The sequence below is a fragment of the Saccopteryx bilineata genome, chromosome 2 (genome assembly GCF_036850765.1).
Source record: "Saccopteryx bilineata isolate mSacBil1 chromosome 2, mSacBil1_pri_phased_curated, whole genome shotgun sequence".
In the NCBI taxonomy this organism is placed as follows: domain Eukaryota; kingdom Metazoa; phylum Chordata; class Mammalia; order Chiroptera; family Emballonuridae; genus Saccopteryx; species Saccopteryx bilineata.
Genome location: NC_089491.1, coordinates 289,027,623 through 289,045,073, shown reverse-complemented (window position 1 = coordinate 289,045,073; position 17,451 = coordinate 289,027,623). Strand labels below are relative to the sequence as shown.

Sequence of the window (17,451 nt, the reverse complement as noted above, 5' to 3'; positions counted from 1 at the left end):
TAATCTGGACTGGCTGCTTTCCTGACCTGATGCATAGATGTCATCCCAGGATTACGCCTTTTCACTGTCCTGGGAGTTCTCTTCCTGTTTCTCCTGGGTTCCTCTATTTTCTGGATCCCAGGTCTTCAACTCGTACTGTTTATTCTCCTACTTTGATGGAATAACTCTCTCTTTTATTTATTTACTGGTTTTGAAGGAGCATTTCCTCCTGCCTAAGAAAGGAAAATGTTTTGAGATCTTCCTTGAAAATGTTTCCATTAGAGTTCTTGGCATATTCGAAATTCTCAAAAATTGATAAATTAATGGATTATTGAAGAATGAATAGGAGCATTATAATGGTGATGAGCTGGACTACATGGGTTCAGCTCTTAGCACTGTTACTTCCTAAGCTATATGATCTTTCAACTTTATTTTGTGACTCAGTTTCCTAATGTGTAAAATGGGGATAATAATAGCATCTGTCAGGGTTGTTATGTGGGCTAAATGAACTAATATATATAAATCAGTTAAACAGTACCTGACACACATATAGTAAGCACTCAGTAAGTAAGTACTTAATAGAGTTTAGCTATCTGGGGGGGGGGAGGAAGGGAAGGAGAAAGATGAGAAGCATTGCTCGTGTTTGTGTCACTTTCGTTGGGTTTTTTTGTTTTGTTTTTTTTTGTATTTTTCTGAAGCTGGGAACGGGGAAGCAGTCAGACAGACTCCTGCATGCGCCCGACCGGGATTCACCCGGCACGCCCACCAGGGGGCGATGCTCTGCCCCTCCGGGGCGTCGTCGCTCTGTCGCGACCAGAGCCACTCTAGCGCCTGGGGCAGAGGCCAAGGAGCCATCCCCAGCGCCCGGGCCATCTTTTGCTCCAATGGAGCCTCAGCTGCGGGAGGGGAAGAGAGAGACAGAGAGGAAGAAGAGGAGGAGGGGTGGAGAAGCAGATGGGCACCTCTCCTGTGTGCCCTGCCCAGGAATCGAAGCCGGGACTTCCACACGCCAGGCCGACTCTCTACCACCGAGCCAACCGGCCAGGGCCCAATTTAGTTGTTGATTGCTTATTATATGTGCCTTGACTGGGAGCTCAAGCCGGCAACCTTTGGGTCAAGCCAGAGACCATGGGATCATGTCAGTTGATCCCACGCTCAAGCCAGTGAGCCCGTGCTCAAGCCAGCAACCTCAGGGATTCAAACCTGGGACCTCAGTGTCCCAGGTCAACTCTCTATTCACTGCATCACTGCCAGTTAGGCAAAGCTTAGCTATCTTGATTATTCTCAATAATATGAACGAAGACTGTGAATATAATGAAAAGATGGATGAAGAAGCCACTTACCTCTTTTATTTAATTATTAGAGCAGTTTTAGGTTTACAGTAAAATTGAGAGAAAGATACAGAGATTTCCCAAGTATAGCCTCCTCCATTAGTACAGTCACTCACCAAAACAGTACCAAGGATGAACCTACATTGAGACGTCATAATCTCCCAATGTCCGTAATTTACCTCAGGGTTCACTCTTGGTGTTATACATTCCAGGGGTTTGGATAAATGTATGAAAATAGTACTAAAAATCAGATTGGCACATGACCTTTGCAAAAATCATTGGACAGCAGTGAAAGGGATGAAATAAATGTCAAGAACACAAACAGCTTACACTAATAACACATTTTATTGTGAAAATAAAAGGAACACTTGTAAAAGGTATTGGTTCTGTCATTTAGTTACTTTGATGTAGTAGCTTCCCAGGTCTGTTAGTTTGTTACCCATCAGCTCCCCCACCTGCCAGAGCGTTAGATGAAGTGCTTACGCATTCATAGACTGAGACGCCGAGAATTCAGTGGGGTCTCTCATTGCTCCGAGCAGATTTCTGCCCTCTCAGCCATGACAACTCAGGCTGGGCTTTGAATACTGATGGCAAGCCCTTTTATTATTAATCAGGGATTTGTATGAATTAATTTAAGAACACGAGGGAGATGAGAGCATAAAATGAGAATTAAACTTAACATCCTAAATAAAATAAATAGTACTGCTTCATGATATTTAAAGCTCTAGCAAATAAAACTATGACTTGGTAAGCCTTGGTGATGAACCTCAAAGTTAAATTGCTAGCTAAATACTTTTAGCCCCTTTATCAGGAAAATGATACTTTTTAGTAATAAGTTTGGTAACAATTACAGTTTTGAAAGGACATCCAGTTCTTTTCTGTGTTTATCTGTGTGATATATGAACTTGAGATATTTCACTACTAATCGCCTAGGATTCTTTGGGATGGTGTAGGACTTAATTTAAAATGGTTATCCAGCTGGTTCAACTCAATTTCATTCAGTCTTGCCCTTAGATAAGTAAAAATTACATTTATTGCACTTAAAATTTGCTGTAAGCACATAAAGAAATGTAATTATAAGATAGGCTATATTTGTATTCATATTTGAAATAATCATGATTACATTGCCTGAATGCATCTATTTGGTTCTGTAACTATTATAGCACATGAACATGTGTAAGATGCCTTTTAAATAAATCATTAATATTTCAAATGAAGATATGATATTATGCATAAGTATAGTTCCTGATATATATCTTTTATATATTCAAATTGTAATTACTACTAATAGAGTAGGGCATATATTTCTAATTTGAGGAGATTACATGGTGTTTTCTACTGATACAGTAATTGGGACATAGTTTATGTTTCACATAAGAGAAAAACATTTTGTGGTGATATTTCCTATTCAGGAAACTATATATCATGTTTTAAGGTCCAAGTTTATAGCATCATGGTGCTATGTGCACTCATTTTTTTACTTAAATTATAACTTTTATTCATTTTTTAACCATTTGCAGAAATATTTGGAAATTGAGGTTGGTATGAAGAGAAATATAAAAAAGAAGATCTAAGAATCTATTAATTTATAAAATGGTGATTCGGTTTTTATCATTGAGCCGTAGTAATGTAGCCCACACACATCTCAAATATTTATGGTTTTTCCCAAAAAAATCTTTTTAAGGGTAAAGAATGAACAGAAAAATTTGTAAACCATGTGTGATATGATATTTCTTATCAGTTGTCCTCAGATCAGTGTCATATACAGTACATAAATACATGCTTATTAATATTTTAAATCTTCATATTAATTTACATTTTTAAGACCAATGCAGCAATGTAATAATAATATTTGAACAAAATAGATTATTTCAATGCAAGCTATCTTTGGTCCCCCCCAAAAGCATTTATACAGTTCGTTGGTGGTCCATAGATTCCTATCTAGTGCACTCCCAAATCCCTCTTATTAAGCTACTACTTTAAGTTCTTGCTATCCTTTTGAAGGTATAGTTGTTAAACTATTTTCCTTATGTTCATTAATCCTTTCAAATATTTTGAAGGAGATCACCTTTCTCTTGACGCATTTCTTTACTTTCTTGCTGTGTTTTAAATCTGTGGCTCACATCAGTACGATTTACATGCTTTTGTCTTGAGCAACTGCTGGAAAATCTGACAAAACTGTTAGTATTAACAAAGAGCATAAGTTTCAGGAGGCAGAGTCAGTGTACTAAGTCTAAATTTATGCTTTTATTTAAGATTGAGAAGGAAGAAAAAAATGCATCCTCTTCTTAAATAATTTAAATAACTTTATTTAAGTGTTATTTTGATTGTATAGTTGATTAAAATATTAATTTGAAGGAACTTTGTTCATTTATACAATGATTGAGAAATGTTAAATTATGCTCATTTGCATTAATAGTATTTAAAAATTGAGCATATAGTACTTTACATCAGAAATTCATATTTAATACAAAATCAGAAAATGGAGAAAGTAGTTAAATTCTTACGAGCTTTGGCAACTTTTTTTTTTTTTTTTGTATTTTTCTAAAGTTGGAAACGGGGAGGCAGTCAGACAGACTTCCACATGCGCCTGACCGGGATCCACCTGGCATGCCCACCAGGGAGCGATGCTCTGCCCATCTGGGGCATTGCTCTGTTGCAACCAGAGCCATTCTAGGGCCTGAGGCAGAGGCCATAGAGCCATCCTCAGCACCCAGGCCAACTTTGCTCCAATGGAGCCTTGGCTGCGAGAGGGGAAGAGAGAGACAGAGAGGAAAGAGAGGGAGAAGGGTGGAGAAGCAAATGGGCGCCTCTCCTATGTGCCCTGGCCGGATATCAAACCCGGGACTCCTGCATGCCAGGCCGACGCTCTACCACTGAGCCAACCAGCCAGGGCCGGCAACTTTTTTATTGTAGTAAAATATACATTAGAAAAGTTACCACTTGGGAAGGTAGGCTTCTCTCTCGCTCCTCTAAGGGAGGGTTCAGTCTCTTCCAGCCCTGCTCCAGCCACCTATGACCTAACCTTGCCCAGAATGCTGGGGTTTGCCACTGAAGGCTGAAGGTGCCCAGGGCCGTCGGCCCCATCTACGACACTATGGACGAGCCTAGGGTATTTCTTCCAAGAAGCAGGTAAACTGATCTCACTTGCACAAGGGCCACTTAACTATGTCTTGCCTGAATAGTCAGGTTTTTTATTCTTCCCTTGAAGATCTCTGTTGTGGGTGTTGGTAGTCCTATTTTCTGCTGCTTTGTTTAATATATAGTGTTTCCTTTATTCCTCCTACCTCAATGCCCCACTCATATTTCAGGCTGGGACCTACTCCTAATTTAGAACTCTCTTTCCCCCTTTTGCCAACTTCTATTATGAATCTACCTTTGCCACCCAGCTTAGTGTATCCCAAGGTTCTCTTTACCATGCCACAGTCACAGAGCTCCAGGGAAAAGCAACCTGGTCTCATCTCTCCAGGCAGAGGAGAACAGAAGCTCCATCTCCACACATGCTGCAGATGGCTTTTCCAGTCTACTTGAGTCATTACCAGCTAGAAGCAGCGGTCATTGGGACTTGGACGTGAGCTGCAAAGTATAGAAATGTGACAACAATTCCAGTGCCATGCGGACTTTTCCTGGATGTGGACTTTTCCTGGACTCCTGCTCCTTGTGACAGCTCCTAACAGACTGAACTGGGGTTGGGTTGCATTTTTCAGGGATTTGGCATGATGTTGGGGCCAACTTGGACTTGGTGAACATGTTAAGGACACTACTCTTTTATGGATTCTTGCTGTATTGGCCAAGAGTTTGCTTAAAGGCTTTAATCACTGTAAAAAAAAATAGAAGACTGGATAAAGAAGATGTGGCACATATACACCATGGTATACTATTCAGCCTAAGAAATGATGACATCGGATCACTTACAACAAAATGGTGGGATCTTGATAACATTATACGGAGTGAAATAAGTAAATCAGAAAAAAAAAACAAGAACTGCAGGATTCCATACATTGGTGGGACATAAAAACGAGACTAAGAGATATGGGCAAGAGTGTGGTGGTTACAGGGGGGGGGGGGGGAGGAAGAGGAGGTGGGGGAGGGGCACAAAGAAAACTAGATAGAAGGTGACGGAGGACAATGGGTGATGGGTATGCAACAGAATTGAATGACAAGATAACCTGGACATGTTTTCTTTGAATATATGTACCCTGATTTATTGGTGTCACCCCATTAAAATAAAAATTTATTTATTAAAAAAAAATTTACCACTTGAACCATTTTTAAGTGTATAGTTCAGTGGTACTAAATTCATTCACATTGTTATGCAGCCATTACCAACGGTATCTCCAGCAATCTCATCTTTCCAGTTGAAACTCTGCACTCATAAACACTCACTGTCCATTGCCCCTCCCCCAGCTCCTGGCAGCTGCCATTCTACTTCCTGTCTCCATGTGTGACTTCTCTAGGCACCTAATGTGAATGGAATTATACGATATTTGTCCTTTTGTGACTGGTTTATCTCACTTAGCATAATGTCTTCAAGGTTCATCTATGTTGTAGCATGTGTAAGAATTTCCTTTCTTTTAAAAAGTGATTAATATTCTGTTGTGCATATATATTGCATTTTGTTCATCCCAAGTCATTGTAGACACTTGGGTTGCTTTTGTATTTTGACTGTTGTGAATAATACTGCTATGAATGTGGATGGACAAATTTTTGTTTGATTTTTTTCAATAATTATGAAAAATTTTAAACATACAGGAAAGTTGAAAGAATTTTACAGTGAATGTCTATATTACTACCTCCTAGGTTATATTATACCACTAATATTTTACTATGCTTGTTTTATCAGCATCTACCCGTCTCTCTGTTCATCATCAATCTTATATTTTGATGTATTCTTGATCATGGTGTTTTGCAGATAATACTTTTCATTCTGAATGCTTCAGTATGCATATCATTAATTAGAATTCAGTATTAGTTTTGTTTTACATATGGTGAAATGCACAAATCTTACACATTTGATTAATTTTGACAAATGCATGTACCTGTGTAATCAAAACTCCTATCAAGAGACAAACGCTACTGTCACCCCAGAAAGTCCCCTCATTGAGCTCCTTCCCAGGTGGTTCTTAATTCTACAAAGGTAACAACTGTTCTGATAATTCTTCTACTATAGACTGGTTTCACCTCTTCTCAAACTTTATATAAATGGAATTATGTACTTTTTTGTTTGAGGCTACTTTTATTTATCATAATCTTTTTGAGATTCATCCATATTGTTGTACAATATCTGTACTTCTTTTATATTGCTGAGCAGTATTCCATCATTTGACTGTATTACAGTTTCTCTGTTGTCTTACAATGGATACCTGGGTTGTTTTCATGCCAACTTATTATTGCTGTTACTACTTATTTTCTACAGGATGAAGTAGTATCTCCCTTTCTTATTCCTTCCCTCTTAATCACTAACATTATGGCTTAGTAAATGCTTATGAAGGGATTTTATAAATTCTCTGACAATTCAGCAACACCATTTCTCTCTTCCTTAGATCTTAGCCGTGAAAAAGATCAATTAGTTGCCGGTTTTAAATGTGTGTCATGCATATTAATGTGCAGTTTTCTTTTTAACAGTGGTAAATTAATTGCCCACAGGTAGCTACTGGCCTCTATGAGATCTTAAACTATCTTCTAATCCTACTCCTATCTTTAAGTTTTTGAAATAATATCATTGGTTCACTGTTGAGAAGGAGGTGGAAGTCAGGCATTGAGCAGTTTCTGGTGGTTGTAGGTGGGGAGTTCTCACTGGAGCAGCTCCTGTAGCAGTAGCAGCAGCAAAGGGGAGAAGATGGGGACAGGTAGAGGACACTGTCATCATAGATATTGGTACTAAAGCCAGCCTCTACTGAAGTTGTAAATTGAAACTCAGTTTTTTTGCAGAGAGAAATTTAAGTCGATGATGTGTTTACAGTATTTCATTTGCTAATTAGACAGTACTGTATATTATACTATCTTTGATAAGTGGCAAGGTAACATCTCTTAAAAATTTAAACATACCAACTTGCCATGTTTTTGTCATCTGTATATATGGTTTACATGCTTTGTGTCTGTTCTTCAAATATCATAAGAACATCAAGACTTGTTTTATAATACAATCTCTTCATTTAATTTGTGATATCCCAGAAAAAAATCTAAATTTTAAAAAAATTACATGGTTTGAGGACAAGTAAGTAAGAATATCAAAGAACATTTAAAATATTAAGACCCACAGTGTATTTTCCGGAAGGTATGAAAGTAATACCACTTAATAGGTTAGCTGACACCCTGCACTCTCAAAGCACTTTAGAGTCATTCATCTGTCTGAGGTAGGACAGTATTGGTACCCTTGCTTGGTTATAGATGAGAACCCTTTTTTCCCCATGTTTTACTGTATTTGAATTCCTGAATTGGATTTATCCAGAGCTTTCTAAACAATGCTTGTGGTCTTCTGGTGACCTACCAAAGATTCCTTTGAATAATGGCTTTTGCCCCTTATCTCCTGAATACTTTTGGATTTTTTTTTTTTTCAGAAGAGTTGTTAAAACTACTCTTCTGCAAAAACAATTCAAAGAATTCTCGGCTTTTGTGGTAGTAGTAAAAATTAACTTAACTTGGAAATTTGTGAGAGATTATAGCATTCACAGAAGATAAAACATTTGTATGTAAATAGATGAAATATTTCACCTATTCATGAATTTGGAGAAAGTCTTTAAGCAGGTACAGCTTTAATATGCACCTAATTCATGGTTTTCCTTGAGGAAAAGAAACCACAGGTGTTTACATCCCTATTTTGTCATAAATGGCTGTGAGAATAGTATCACTGCAAGTTATTGGTTATGTTTTTACTTAAACTGATAATCTTATCTTAGAGCATGTTATGGGAACTTTATAATTTGAAGAAGTGTCATCCTATTCAGACACAGGGCTGTGCTGATCTGTGTTCATTTAAATACAAAACATCAGAAGGCAAAAATTCCACAGCCTTATTTATTTTATCTATGCTTATGTACTAGTATGTTTAATCCTTTTCTTGTTTTTGAGCTTCTTAATCCTGCATTAAAATATTGCTCATTTAGATAGTTTTAATGTAGATATCTTCAGCACTTCTACAGGGAGTCATTGTCAGAGAATTCATTCTAATTCAAGGTTAATTAGTGTACCATTAAAATAATGTGTTTCAAAAATTAATTACATTGCAGGTCAAGTAATGTGTTAAAAAGCATAGTGTAAGTGTCTGAGAGCACATCATCTTCCTTAAAGCATTGCCACCCTTCTGGAAAATATATCCAAAGTGAAAATCACTACTGAGGTCCAGCCATAGGTGTTTCCCCTACAGTAAATTTTTGACACCACATATGGGAAATTTAAAATATAACTCCCATTAAAAGTAAAATGTGTTGCTTCTCTTTCCCATTGAAACAGCGTAGGATTTATATTTTTTTATTAATCGATACAACCCTATTGGGTTAATTCTAAGGAAATCAGGAACCTGGTGGAGAAGTAGAAATTACCCGTACATCCAGTGATAAAAGTACTAGATATATTAATGTTATGTTTTCTTACTTAGCTATTAGGTAGTTCTGGTAGGTGCCCTGTGAAAGTGGATCACACATCATTTTTAACTATGAAGTAATTCTTGTTAATAGTTTAACTTAACAGCCATAAAATGTACACTTAAAGTTAGAACTAAAAATGATAAAGACTTTGAAGTTTTATCTGATTTTTTTAATGTAAAAGCTGTGGAACAGTTACATTGAACTATAGAATATTTTATATACTGGTATTCTGAGAGTCTTATTAGAACATCTAATTATTCTTATGGAGAATTTTGAAATCAGTGCCCTGGTACAGCAGATCATTAGAGTTACAGAAATTTTAATACAGGAAATTGTTCTCCACTCAACAGTACATTTTTTACTTGGCTTTTAGAATTGTCTCCAATTTAAAAAAATTTTAGTGGATTCTTAACAAAATTGTTTTACTACTACAACTAATTTTGAATAATTTGCCCACATGTTTTAATTTTCTGCTTCCCTTCCTGTTTGGGTTTTGTGTAAGCCTATTGGGAAACATATTCATAGGTAAATTAAGAAAGAAGTTAAGCAAATGAAAGAAAAGGAAGAGAACAATTTGTAAGAAAGATGTTGTCTTTGTTTTTTGTTTGTTTTTCAAGAATAGATCCTGGTTTAATTAGTTGAACTAATAGTACTTGAAGATAAAGAGAAGGTCTAGAAAAGCTTTCTTAAAAGGTGGGGTTTTTTTTTCTTTAAAGTCATCTTTGAATAACTTTGTCCTACTTAAATCTTTTCTAAAATGACACAAAGCAAGGATTTGAACTAAATGTGAAAAAACATTCCAGTTCTTGAAAATGACAACATCACTACCACCCCCAAAAGTAGTATTAAGCCATAGATCACTCATTTCTTCAGAGAAGCCCTTAGCTTTGGGGGTTTTGTTTATTCGTTGGACTAAGTAGGCTTCTTTTATTAACTAAACCAAGATTTTTTGATGGTACAGAATAGAATTAACACGTTGATAGTAACTGAGTTTATGGTAGACAACAGTTAAAGTAATGTTTCATATTAGTACTTTTTCTCCTAACAGTTAATCATCTATTATTCTCTTTTACAAGTGGCTTTCACAGTCAGCGATTGAAGATAACCTTTACTACTGTTTTTGAGATATTTAAGAGTATAAATTTGGGATATTACAGGGAAATGCTTACTTTCAAACATTACATTTTCTTAGTTTTTAAAGAATAAACAAGTAAGTTGAGATACACTATATTTAGATTGTTTTCTATTTACATTTTAAGTATTCGTGATAATGTAAGGAAACTTTTACATTTATAAAGTAGTACTTCAAATATACAAAGCATTATTTTGTGCACATTCATTTAACAAATATTATTGGTATTGTTAGTATTATCTTTATTTCCACTCTGTAGGTGAGGAAACTTATCAGGCTGACATAAGTCATTGGGCTAGAGCCCTGGTTGGCAAACTGTGGCTCGCAAGCCACATGTGGCTCTTTGGCCCCTTGAGTGTGGTTCTTCCACAAAATACCACGTGCAGGCACTATCTTGATAAGGAATGTACCTACCTATATAGTTTAAGTTTAAAAAATTTGGCTTTCAAAAGAAACTTTAATCATTGTACTGTTGATATTTGGCTCTGTTGACTAATGAGTTGCCTACCACTGGGCTAGAACATAACGAATTCTAGAAGTAAAACTCAGTATTTCTAATGATTTAGAAAACTTTACTATCTTTCCCATGGAGCATTTTCTACCAGTCATTCTGAGAATAACCCAGTTTTATATATTACTTTGGCTTTCTTAAAACATGTAGCCTTATATGGCCTCAGCAGCTGTATTAACAAATGTCTCTTTTTCCATCTTTTTAGGGCAGAGCTCTACTCCATTGGGCATGTGATCGAGGACATAAGGAACTAGTCAGAGTCTTGCTACAATATAGAGCTGATATTAACTCTCAGGTAAGAGTGATGAAGAGGGAGTTTGTTTAAAACATTGAGGTCAAATCCATATACCATAAAATTCACCATTAACTATTACAAACTGTACAATTCAGTAGCATTAGTACAGTTAACAATATTCTACAACCCTCACTGCTATCTCGTTCCACATTTTAATCACCCCAAAATGATAGCCCATGCCCTGTAAGAAAACCGTGGATAGGTAGCCGTCGCTACCCACATCCTGCCAGTGTATTTCTGGGATGTTCTTCTGTACATGACCCTGTTTCTTTTTCCTTGTACTTGTGCTGTGCTTTTTTAAGTATTACAGCTTCAAAATATGTTTTAATATCTTTTAAGATAGATTTCTTCCCTACTTGTTCAGAATTTTTCCTGTTATGTTTGTTTTTTTCTCTTTGAACTTCGAAATCATCTTTCCAGTACTTATTTCCCCAACCACCACCACCATCACCATCACTATTAAAAACCAAACAAAACCCACAGACTGTTGGTGCACACATGTCTTTGATTTGGATTGTTAGTATTTTTTTTTAATTATTTTTAAATAATTTTGACATTCAGTATTATTTTATATTTGTTTTAGGTATACAGTATAGTAGTTATACCATTATATAATTTATGAAGTCATCTCCTTGATAATTCTGCCTACCCCTGACACCCTACATAATTATTACAATATTATTGACTATTTTCCTTATGCTGTACTTTATACCTTGGGACTGTTTTGTAATTTCTTACTCCCTTTACTTTTTTTACACCCTCCCACCTCCCTCCCATTTGGCAACCTTCAGTTTGTTCATCATATCTATGAATCTGTTTCTGTTTTGTTTGTTTATTTATTTTGTTCTTTAAATTCCACTTGTCAGTGAAATGATATGGTATTTGTTTTCCTCTGTCTGACTTATTTCATTTAACATAATACTGTCTAGGTACATCTATATCGTCGCAAATGGTAAGATTTCATTCTTTTTTATGGCCAAGTAATATTCCATTGTGTACATGTGCTACATCTTTATCCAGTTGTCTTGAGACAGAGAGAGAGTCAGAGAGAGGGATAGACAGGGACAAACAGGAACCGAGAGATGAGAGGCATCAATCATTAGTTTTTCGTTGTGCATTGCAACACCTTAGTTGTTCATTGATTGCTTTCTCATATGTGCCTTGACCGCGGGCCTTCAGCAGACTGAGTAACCCCTTGCTCGAGCCAGCGACCTTGGGCTCAAGCTGCTGAGCTTTTGCTCAAACCAGATGAGCCCTCGCTCAAGCTGGTGACCTCGGGATCTCGAACCTGGGTCCGTGGCATCCCAGTCCAACGCTCTATCCACTGCACCACCACCCGGTCAGGCCAGTTGTCTTTTGATGAGCACTTGGGTTGCTTCCATATCTTAGCTCTTATAAATAATGCTACAGTGAACATAGGGGTGTATATATCTTTTTGACTTAGTGGTTTGGATTTCTTTAGAGTATTTTGGAGGGAAATATCCCCAAGTTAGGCATAGCCTGAGGTTTTTTGCCTATGGGTTTCCTGTATTCTGTTTGTTTGGATAATGTAAAGGTAAGAAAGACAATACAAAAACTGCCATACATGGCTCTATAGAACACTCTTTACTGAATATCAGCTTTAATGCAAAGTAAAAGTTCCATGTAGGTTTTTAGGCTGAATCAGTTGGGACCATATGCCTGGCTAGTGTTTTCTTCATTCTCTTTATATTCACATGACCAGTTTAGATCACCCTACCTTTGGTTTTTCCTTTGTTATTGACAGTCCTAACATGTGATCTAGTTTCATTTGGGGGATACTCTGGCTTTGTCAGTTTGAGTTGCTAACATGTTTTCAAGTCAGGGCTTTTGGCAATTAGCTCTCAGAATAGCTTTCCCCTTGTAATTTCTTCTTTAGTTTCATTATTGAAAACTCTTTTAAGATATAGACAATACAAACATAATAAATGGATAAAGGTTCATCTCTTTCATGACTCAGTCTTTCTTAAACAACATTATTATTGACTGGCCTATTGGTTGCCAAAAAAGAAAATCAATTTTATTAGAAGTATTTGCTTGACCACAGATCTTGGTTACTAAACCAACTGAGACAGGCTGATGTTATCAACTAGCTGAAGACTAATTTTTACCATTAGTCTGAAACTGAGCAGTAATTAGAGATATGTCACAGTCTACTCTTTGTTTTCCTGTCATTTTTACCCTTCAGTATATCTCTTAGATATTTTTATTGCCCTGCAGTTTCTACATTCTGTGACTCTGATGGAATTGGAACTTGTAATTTTATTTCTAAGAAAGATCCTTTATAGATTTCATTTGTTATCTGGCGATATTATGGACACAGTTTTGTCTTTTCCACTGCTTAATATTGATTTTTAGTTCAACTCTGGAAGCGAGGTTCTTAAGATTGGGATATGGGTTTAATACACACATACACACCCTGCAGACCTCTTGAGTAACTTTGATCTTTCAAGTCTGGAGAAAGACAAGCTACTCCCAAAGTGCATTAAAAAGTATTCGAATGCTGAAGATTTATTGCTCAGTTCTCTGATTTATTATAAAAAGTATCATTAAGGAAATACGCGGGGTGAAGGGAGCAGTAGGAGCAATGGTCACGTTAGGTGTCCACACTGTGCACTGGGTGTTAGGAAATTCAAAAGGATATTATTTTGAGTGGTACTGAAACATTTAAAGTTTATAAATTATATAAACTCATGGTTTATATAATACCGTAGAGCAACACACCCTCTCAGTCAGTACTTTGGTGGTCATCTGGGTTTTGTGAAAGATTTTGAAAACAAGATATTAACTAGACTTATGTAGTGATTATTTCACAATGTATACAAATATCAAATCACTGTGTTGTACATCTGAAACTATTGATAATATTACATGTCAATTATACCCAATAAAAAAAGAATACTTGTGGAATGAAAGAATAGATTAATGAATCGGAACAAAAAGATTCCATATAGATTTACAAAATAAATAGAACATATTAAAAAATGGGGATAATGGCAATTCTGGATTTTACCTGGCTGATGTGGGGCTTAAAATGATGGCAGTGGGCCCTCTACCTTGAGGCTGTCCCGCTGCTCCTGGCCAGGTCTGCTCCTCCCAAGTCCACCAAGCATCCTGCTGCCAACAAAGCCTTGCCAACACTGCTGTTGACTCTATCTCTGCCCTAGTCAGAACTCCCTAACCAACTGCACTGCCTACAGGATAACTGTCAAATCCTTGTAGATTTGAATTCACAGTTTTCTGTCATCTGAAAAAAACAAATCATGAGAAAGGTATAAAGCAGTAAATAAAACCTTTATGTATATTGTCTCTTTTAGTCATCACATCAACCCAATTTAGGTATATTTCTGTTTTTACTGATGAAGAAACAGGAGCTTTGAGATGTCATAGAGCAGGGGTTGGGAACCATTTTGGCTGAGAGAGCCATGAACACCACATATTTTAAAATGTAATTCCGTGAGAGCCATACAACTACCCGTGTATGTTACACATTATCCAATAAAAATTTGGTGTTGTCCCAGAGGACAGCTGTGATTGGCTCCAGCCACCTGCAACCATGAACATGAGCAGTAGGAAATGAATGGATTGTAATACATGAGAATGTTTTATTTTTTTTTTTTTTTTTTTTATTTTTTTTTGCATTTTTCTGAAGCTGGAAACAGGGAGAGACAGTCAGACAGACTCCTGCATGCGCCGGACCGGGATCCACCCGGCACGCCCACCAGGGGCGACGCTCTGCCCACCAGGGGGCGATGCTCTGCCCATCCTGGGCGTCGCCATGTTGCGACCAGAGCCACTCTAGCGCCTGAGGCAGAGGCCACAGAGCCATCCCCAGCGCCCGGGCCATCTTTGCTCCAATGGAGCCTTGGCTGCGGGAGGGGAAGAGAGAGACAGAGAGGAAGGTGCGGCGGAGGGGTGGAGAAGCAAATGGGCGCTTCTCCTGTGTGCCCTGGCCGGGAATCGAACCCAGGTCCTCCACACGCTAGGCCGATGCTCTACCGCTGAGCCAACCGGCCAGGGCGTTTTATATTTTTAACATTATTTTTTTTTATTAAAGATTTGTCTGCGAGCCAGATGCAGCTATCCAAAGAGCCACATCTGGCTCGCGAGCCATAGGTTCCCGACCCCTGTCATAGAGCTATTGAGTGACAAAATCTAGATTTGAACATGTCATTCTGACTCCAAAGCCATTTTAAAATATGTGACATTCATGGCTCTCTCAGCCAAAAAAGGTTCTCGATCCGTCTTAACCTCTCCACTGTGAAATTGAGTACGTTTCATTCTCTTATTTTCTCTACTTACATATATATATAACATTAGAAGAGATGTAGTTTTCCTTCATTATTTAAAATAATAGAGGTGCAAAACACACTTATTTAGTTACATATAGTATAAAAATCTTAACAACTTAATACATTTTTGTATGCGTATTTTTTTATTTGCCACAGCTTTTTTTTTTTTGCCACAGCTTTAATGTAAAGTAACATATATATGTGCAACTCTCACCCACATCAAATTAGAATATTTCCAGAAGCCCTAGAAAGTTTGTTCTCTTAACGTACTTTCTGCCAATATCAATCTTCTCACACCCACTCTGTGGTAACTATTATTCTGATCTCTCTCACCATTGATTAGTTAGTTCTACCTCCTCTTGAAATTCAAACATTTGGAATCATATATATTCTTTTGGGTCAGGCTTATTACATACAAGATAACATCTGTGACAGTCATCCATGTTGTTACATATATCATTTGTTCCTTTCTTTTTACTTCTCTGTGTAACCTTTCATTGCAAGCATATACCACAATTTATCCATTCTCCTGTTGATAGACATTTAGTTGTTTGAGTTTTTTTTCCATTTAGTTTTGTTTGTCTATTATGAACAAAGCATCTGTGAATGTTCTTGAACATGAGCATGTGCATAGTATATATTTTCATTTCTCTTGGGTCTTGCTCAGGAGTAGAATTGCTGGGTAAGGTAAGTGTGTTTCAACTTTTGAGGAACTGCTGATAGTTTTTCAAAAAAACAGCCCCATTGTACATTCCCACCAGCAAGACATGAAAGTTCCCGTTCCTCCACATCCTTATCCACACTGTTGTTTGTCTTTTGATTATAGCCATGCCAGTGTATCTCACTGTGGTGTTGATTTTTATTTCCCTGATGGTTAATGACATTGAACATCATTTACATGCTTATTTGTCCATTTTTACATGTTCCTTGGGGAAATGCCTATTCAGATCCTAAGCCCAATTTTTTTCAATTAGGTGGGGTGGGGAAAGACCATGGAAAAGATAGTAAGGCTCTTTGGAAGCAAAATCTATTGTGGGATGTAAGGGACTTAGGGCCAGCAGTTTTGAGGCAAATTATCATTGGTGACTCATGTTGCCATCTTCTTACCTGTTGCAATATTTACGTGGGTGAAAGGACCAACAGTGGTGACCTCAAAGGGAAAATAATGTCATGACACAAATCTGAAGACTGTGAGTACAAGGGGGCTTGCATAGTCAATGGTATTAGTGGGATAAATGACTTCCTGAATCAGAGCTTTTTGGCCTTTTTCTTTCAGTCTCTCTCATTTGGCACCACCCTGGTGGGAGAAGGAGAGCTCTTGTCTGCTACCATCGGGCAGGAGGGAAGATAGCAATGCCAGTAAATAGTAGTAAGTTACACAGAGAGAGAGAGAGAAAGAGAGAGAGAGAGAGAGAGAGAGAGAAATACCTAGATCAACCATTTAAAAAACCAGTACCAAAAACATTTAATAACAAACACTGTAGATAAATTAATGCTTAGGCAACTTCACCATTGAGGTCATCTGACCTTGAAAGGCTTTAAATTACAGATTAAATTTCTTTAACTGATATATAAGACTTTCGCATTTTTTATGTTTTTCTTTTGTCAGTTTTAATAAGTTGGGTTTTTTACAGATTTGTTCATTCTATCTTAAGTTGTAAAATATTGACCTGCAGTTATTCATAATATGGTCTTGGCATCATTTTAGTTTCTCCTAGAGTATGTAGTGCTATCTCTTTTTCATCTCTGATATTGGTAATTTATTTTTACTGATTATTCTTGCTAAGGGTTTTTCGACTTTATTAATCTTTTCAAAGAATGAGGTTTTAGCTTTGTTGATTGTCTCCATTATACATTTGGTGTCATTGCTGTCGGCTCTTTATTATTTCCCTCTAACTTTCTTTGGATTCAGTTTGCTGCTCCTTTTCTGGCTTCTTGAGATGGAAGCATAGATCATTGATTTTCAGCTATTCTTTTCTAAGAATAATAGTGTACAGAGAGGGATAAATTTTGCTATGTACTACTTTAAATTCATTTAGAAGATTTTGATACATTTTTATGTGTGTTGTTTAATTGCTAACGTTTGTGGATTTTATAGTTCTTTCTGTATTCATTTTTACTTTGATTCTATCATGAGAGAACCTACTCTGGAAAGTTTCAGTATTTTGAAATGAACACTTGCTTGTCATTGGCCCATTTATTATGTGATGTATTTTGGGGACTTTTATGTTCATTTGAAAAGACTGTAATTTGCAGTTTGGTTTAGTCTTCTACAACTATCATTTAGGTAAAGTTGGTTAGTGGTGT

At 36.9% G+C, this 17,451-nt stretch overlaps 1 protein-coding gene across 2 annotated transcripts in view; it reads left to right on the top strand.

Moving 5' to 3' along the window:
* ACBD6 (acyl-CoA binding domain containing 6) overlaps nucleotides 1–17,451 on the top strand; it is a 149,290-nt gene that overhangs the window by 62,927 nt on the left and 68,912 nt on the right. For both annotated transcript variants that reach the window (XM_066255129.1, XM_066255127.1), the window contains exon 6: nucleotides 10,745–10,834. In XM_066255129.1, coding sequence (XP_066111226.1) covers nucleotides 10,745–10,834 — 90 coding nt within the window. The remainder of the gene's footprint in view (nucleotides 1–10,744; nucleotides 10,835–17,451) is intronic.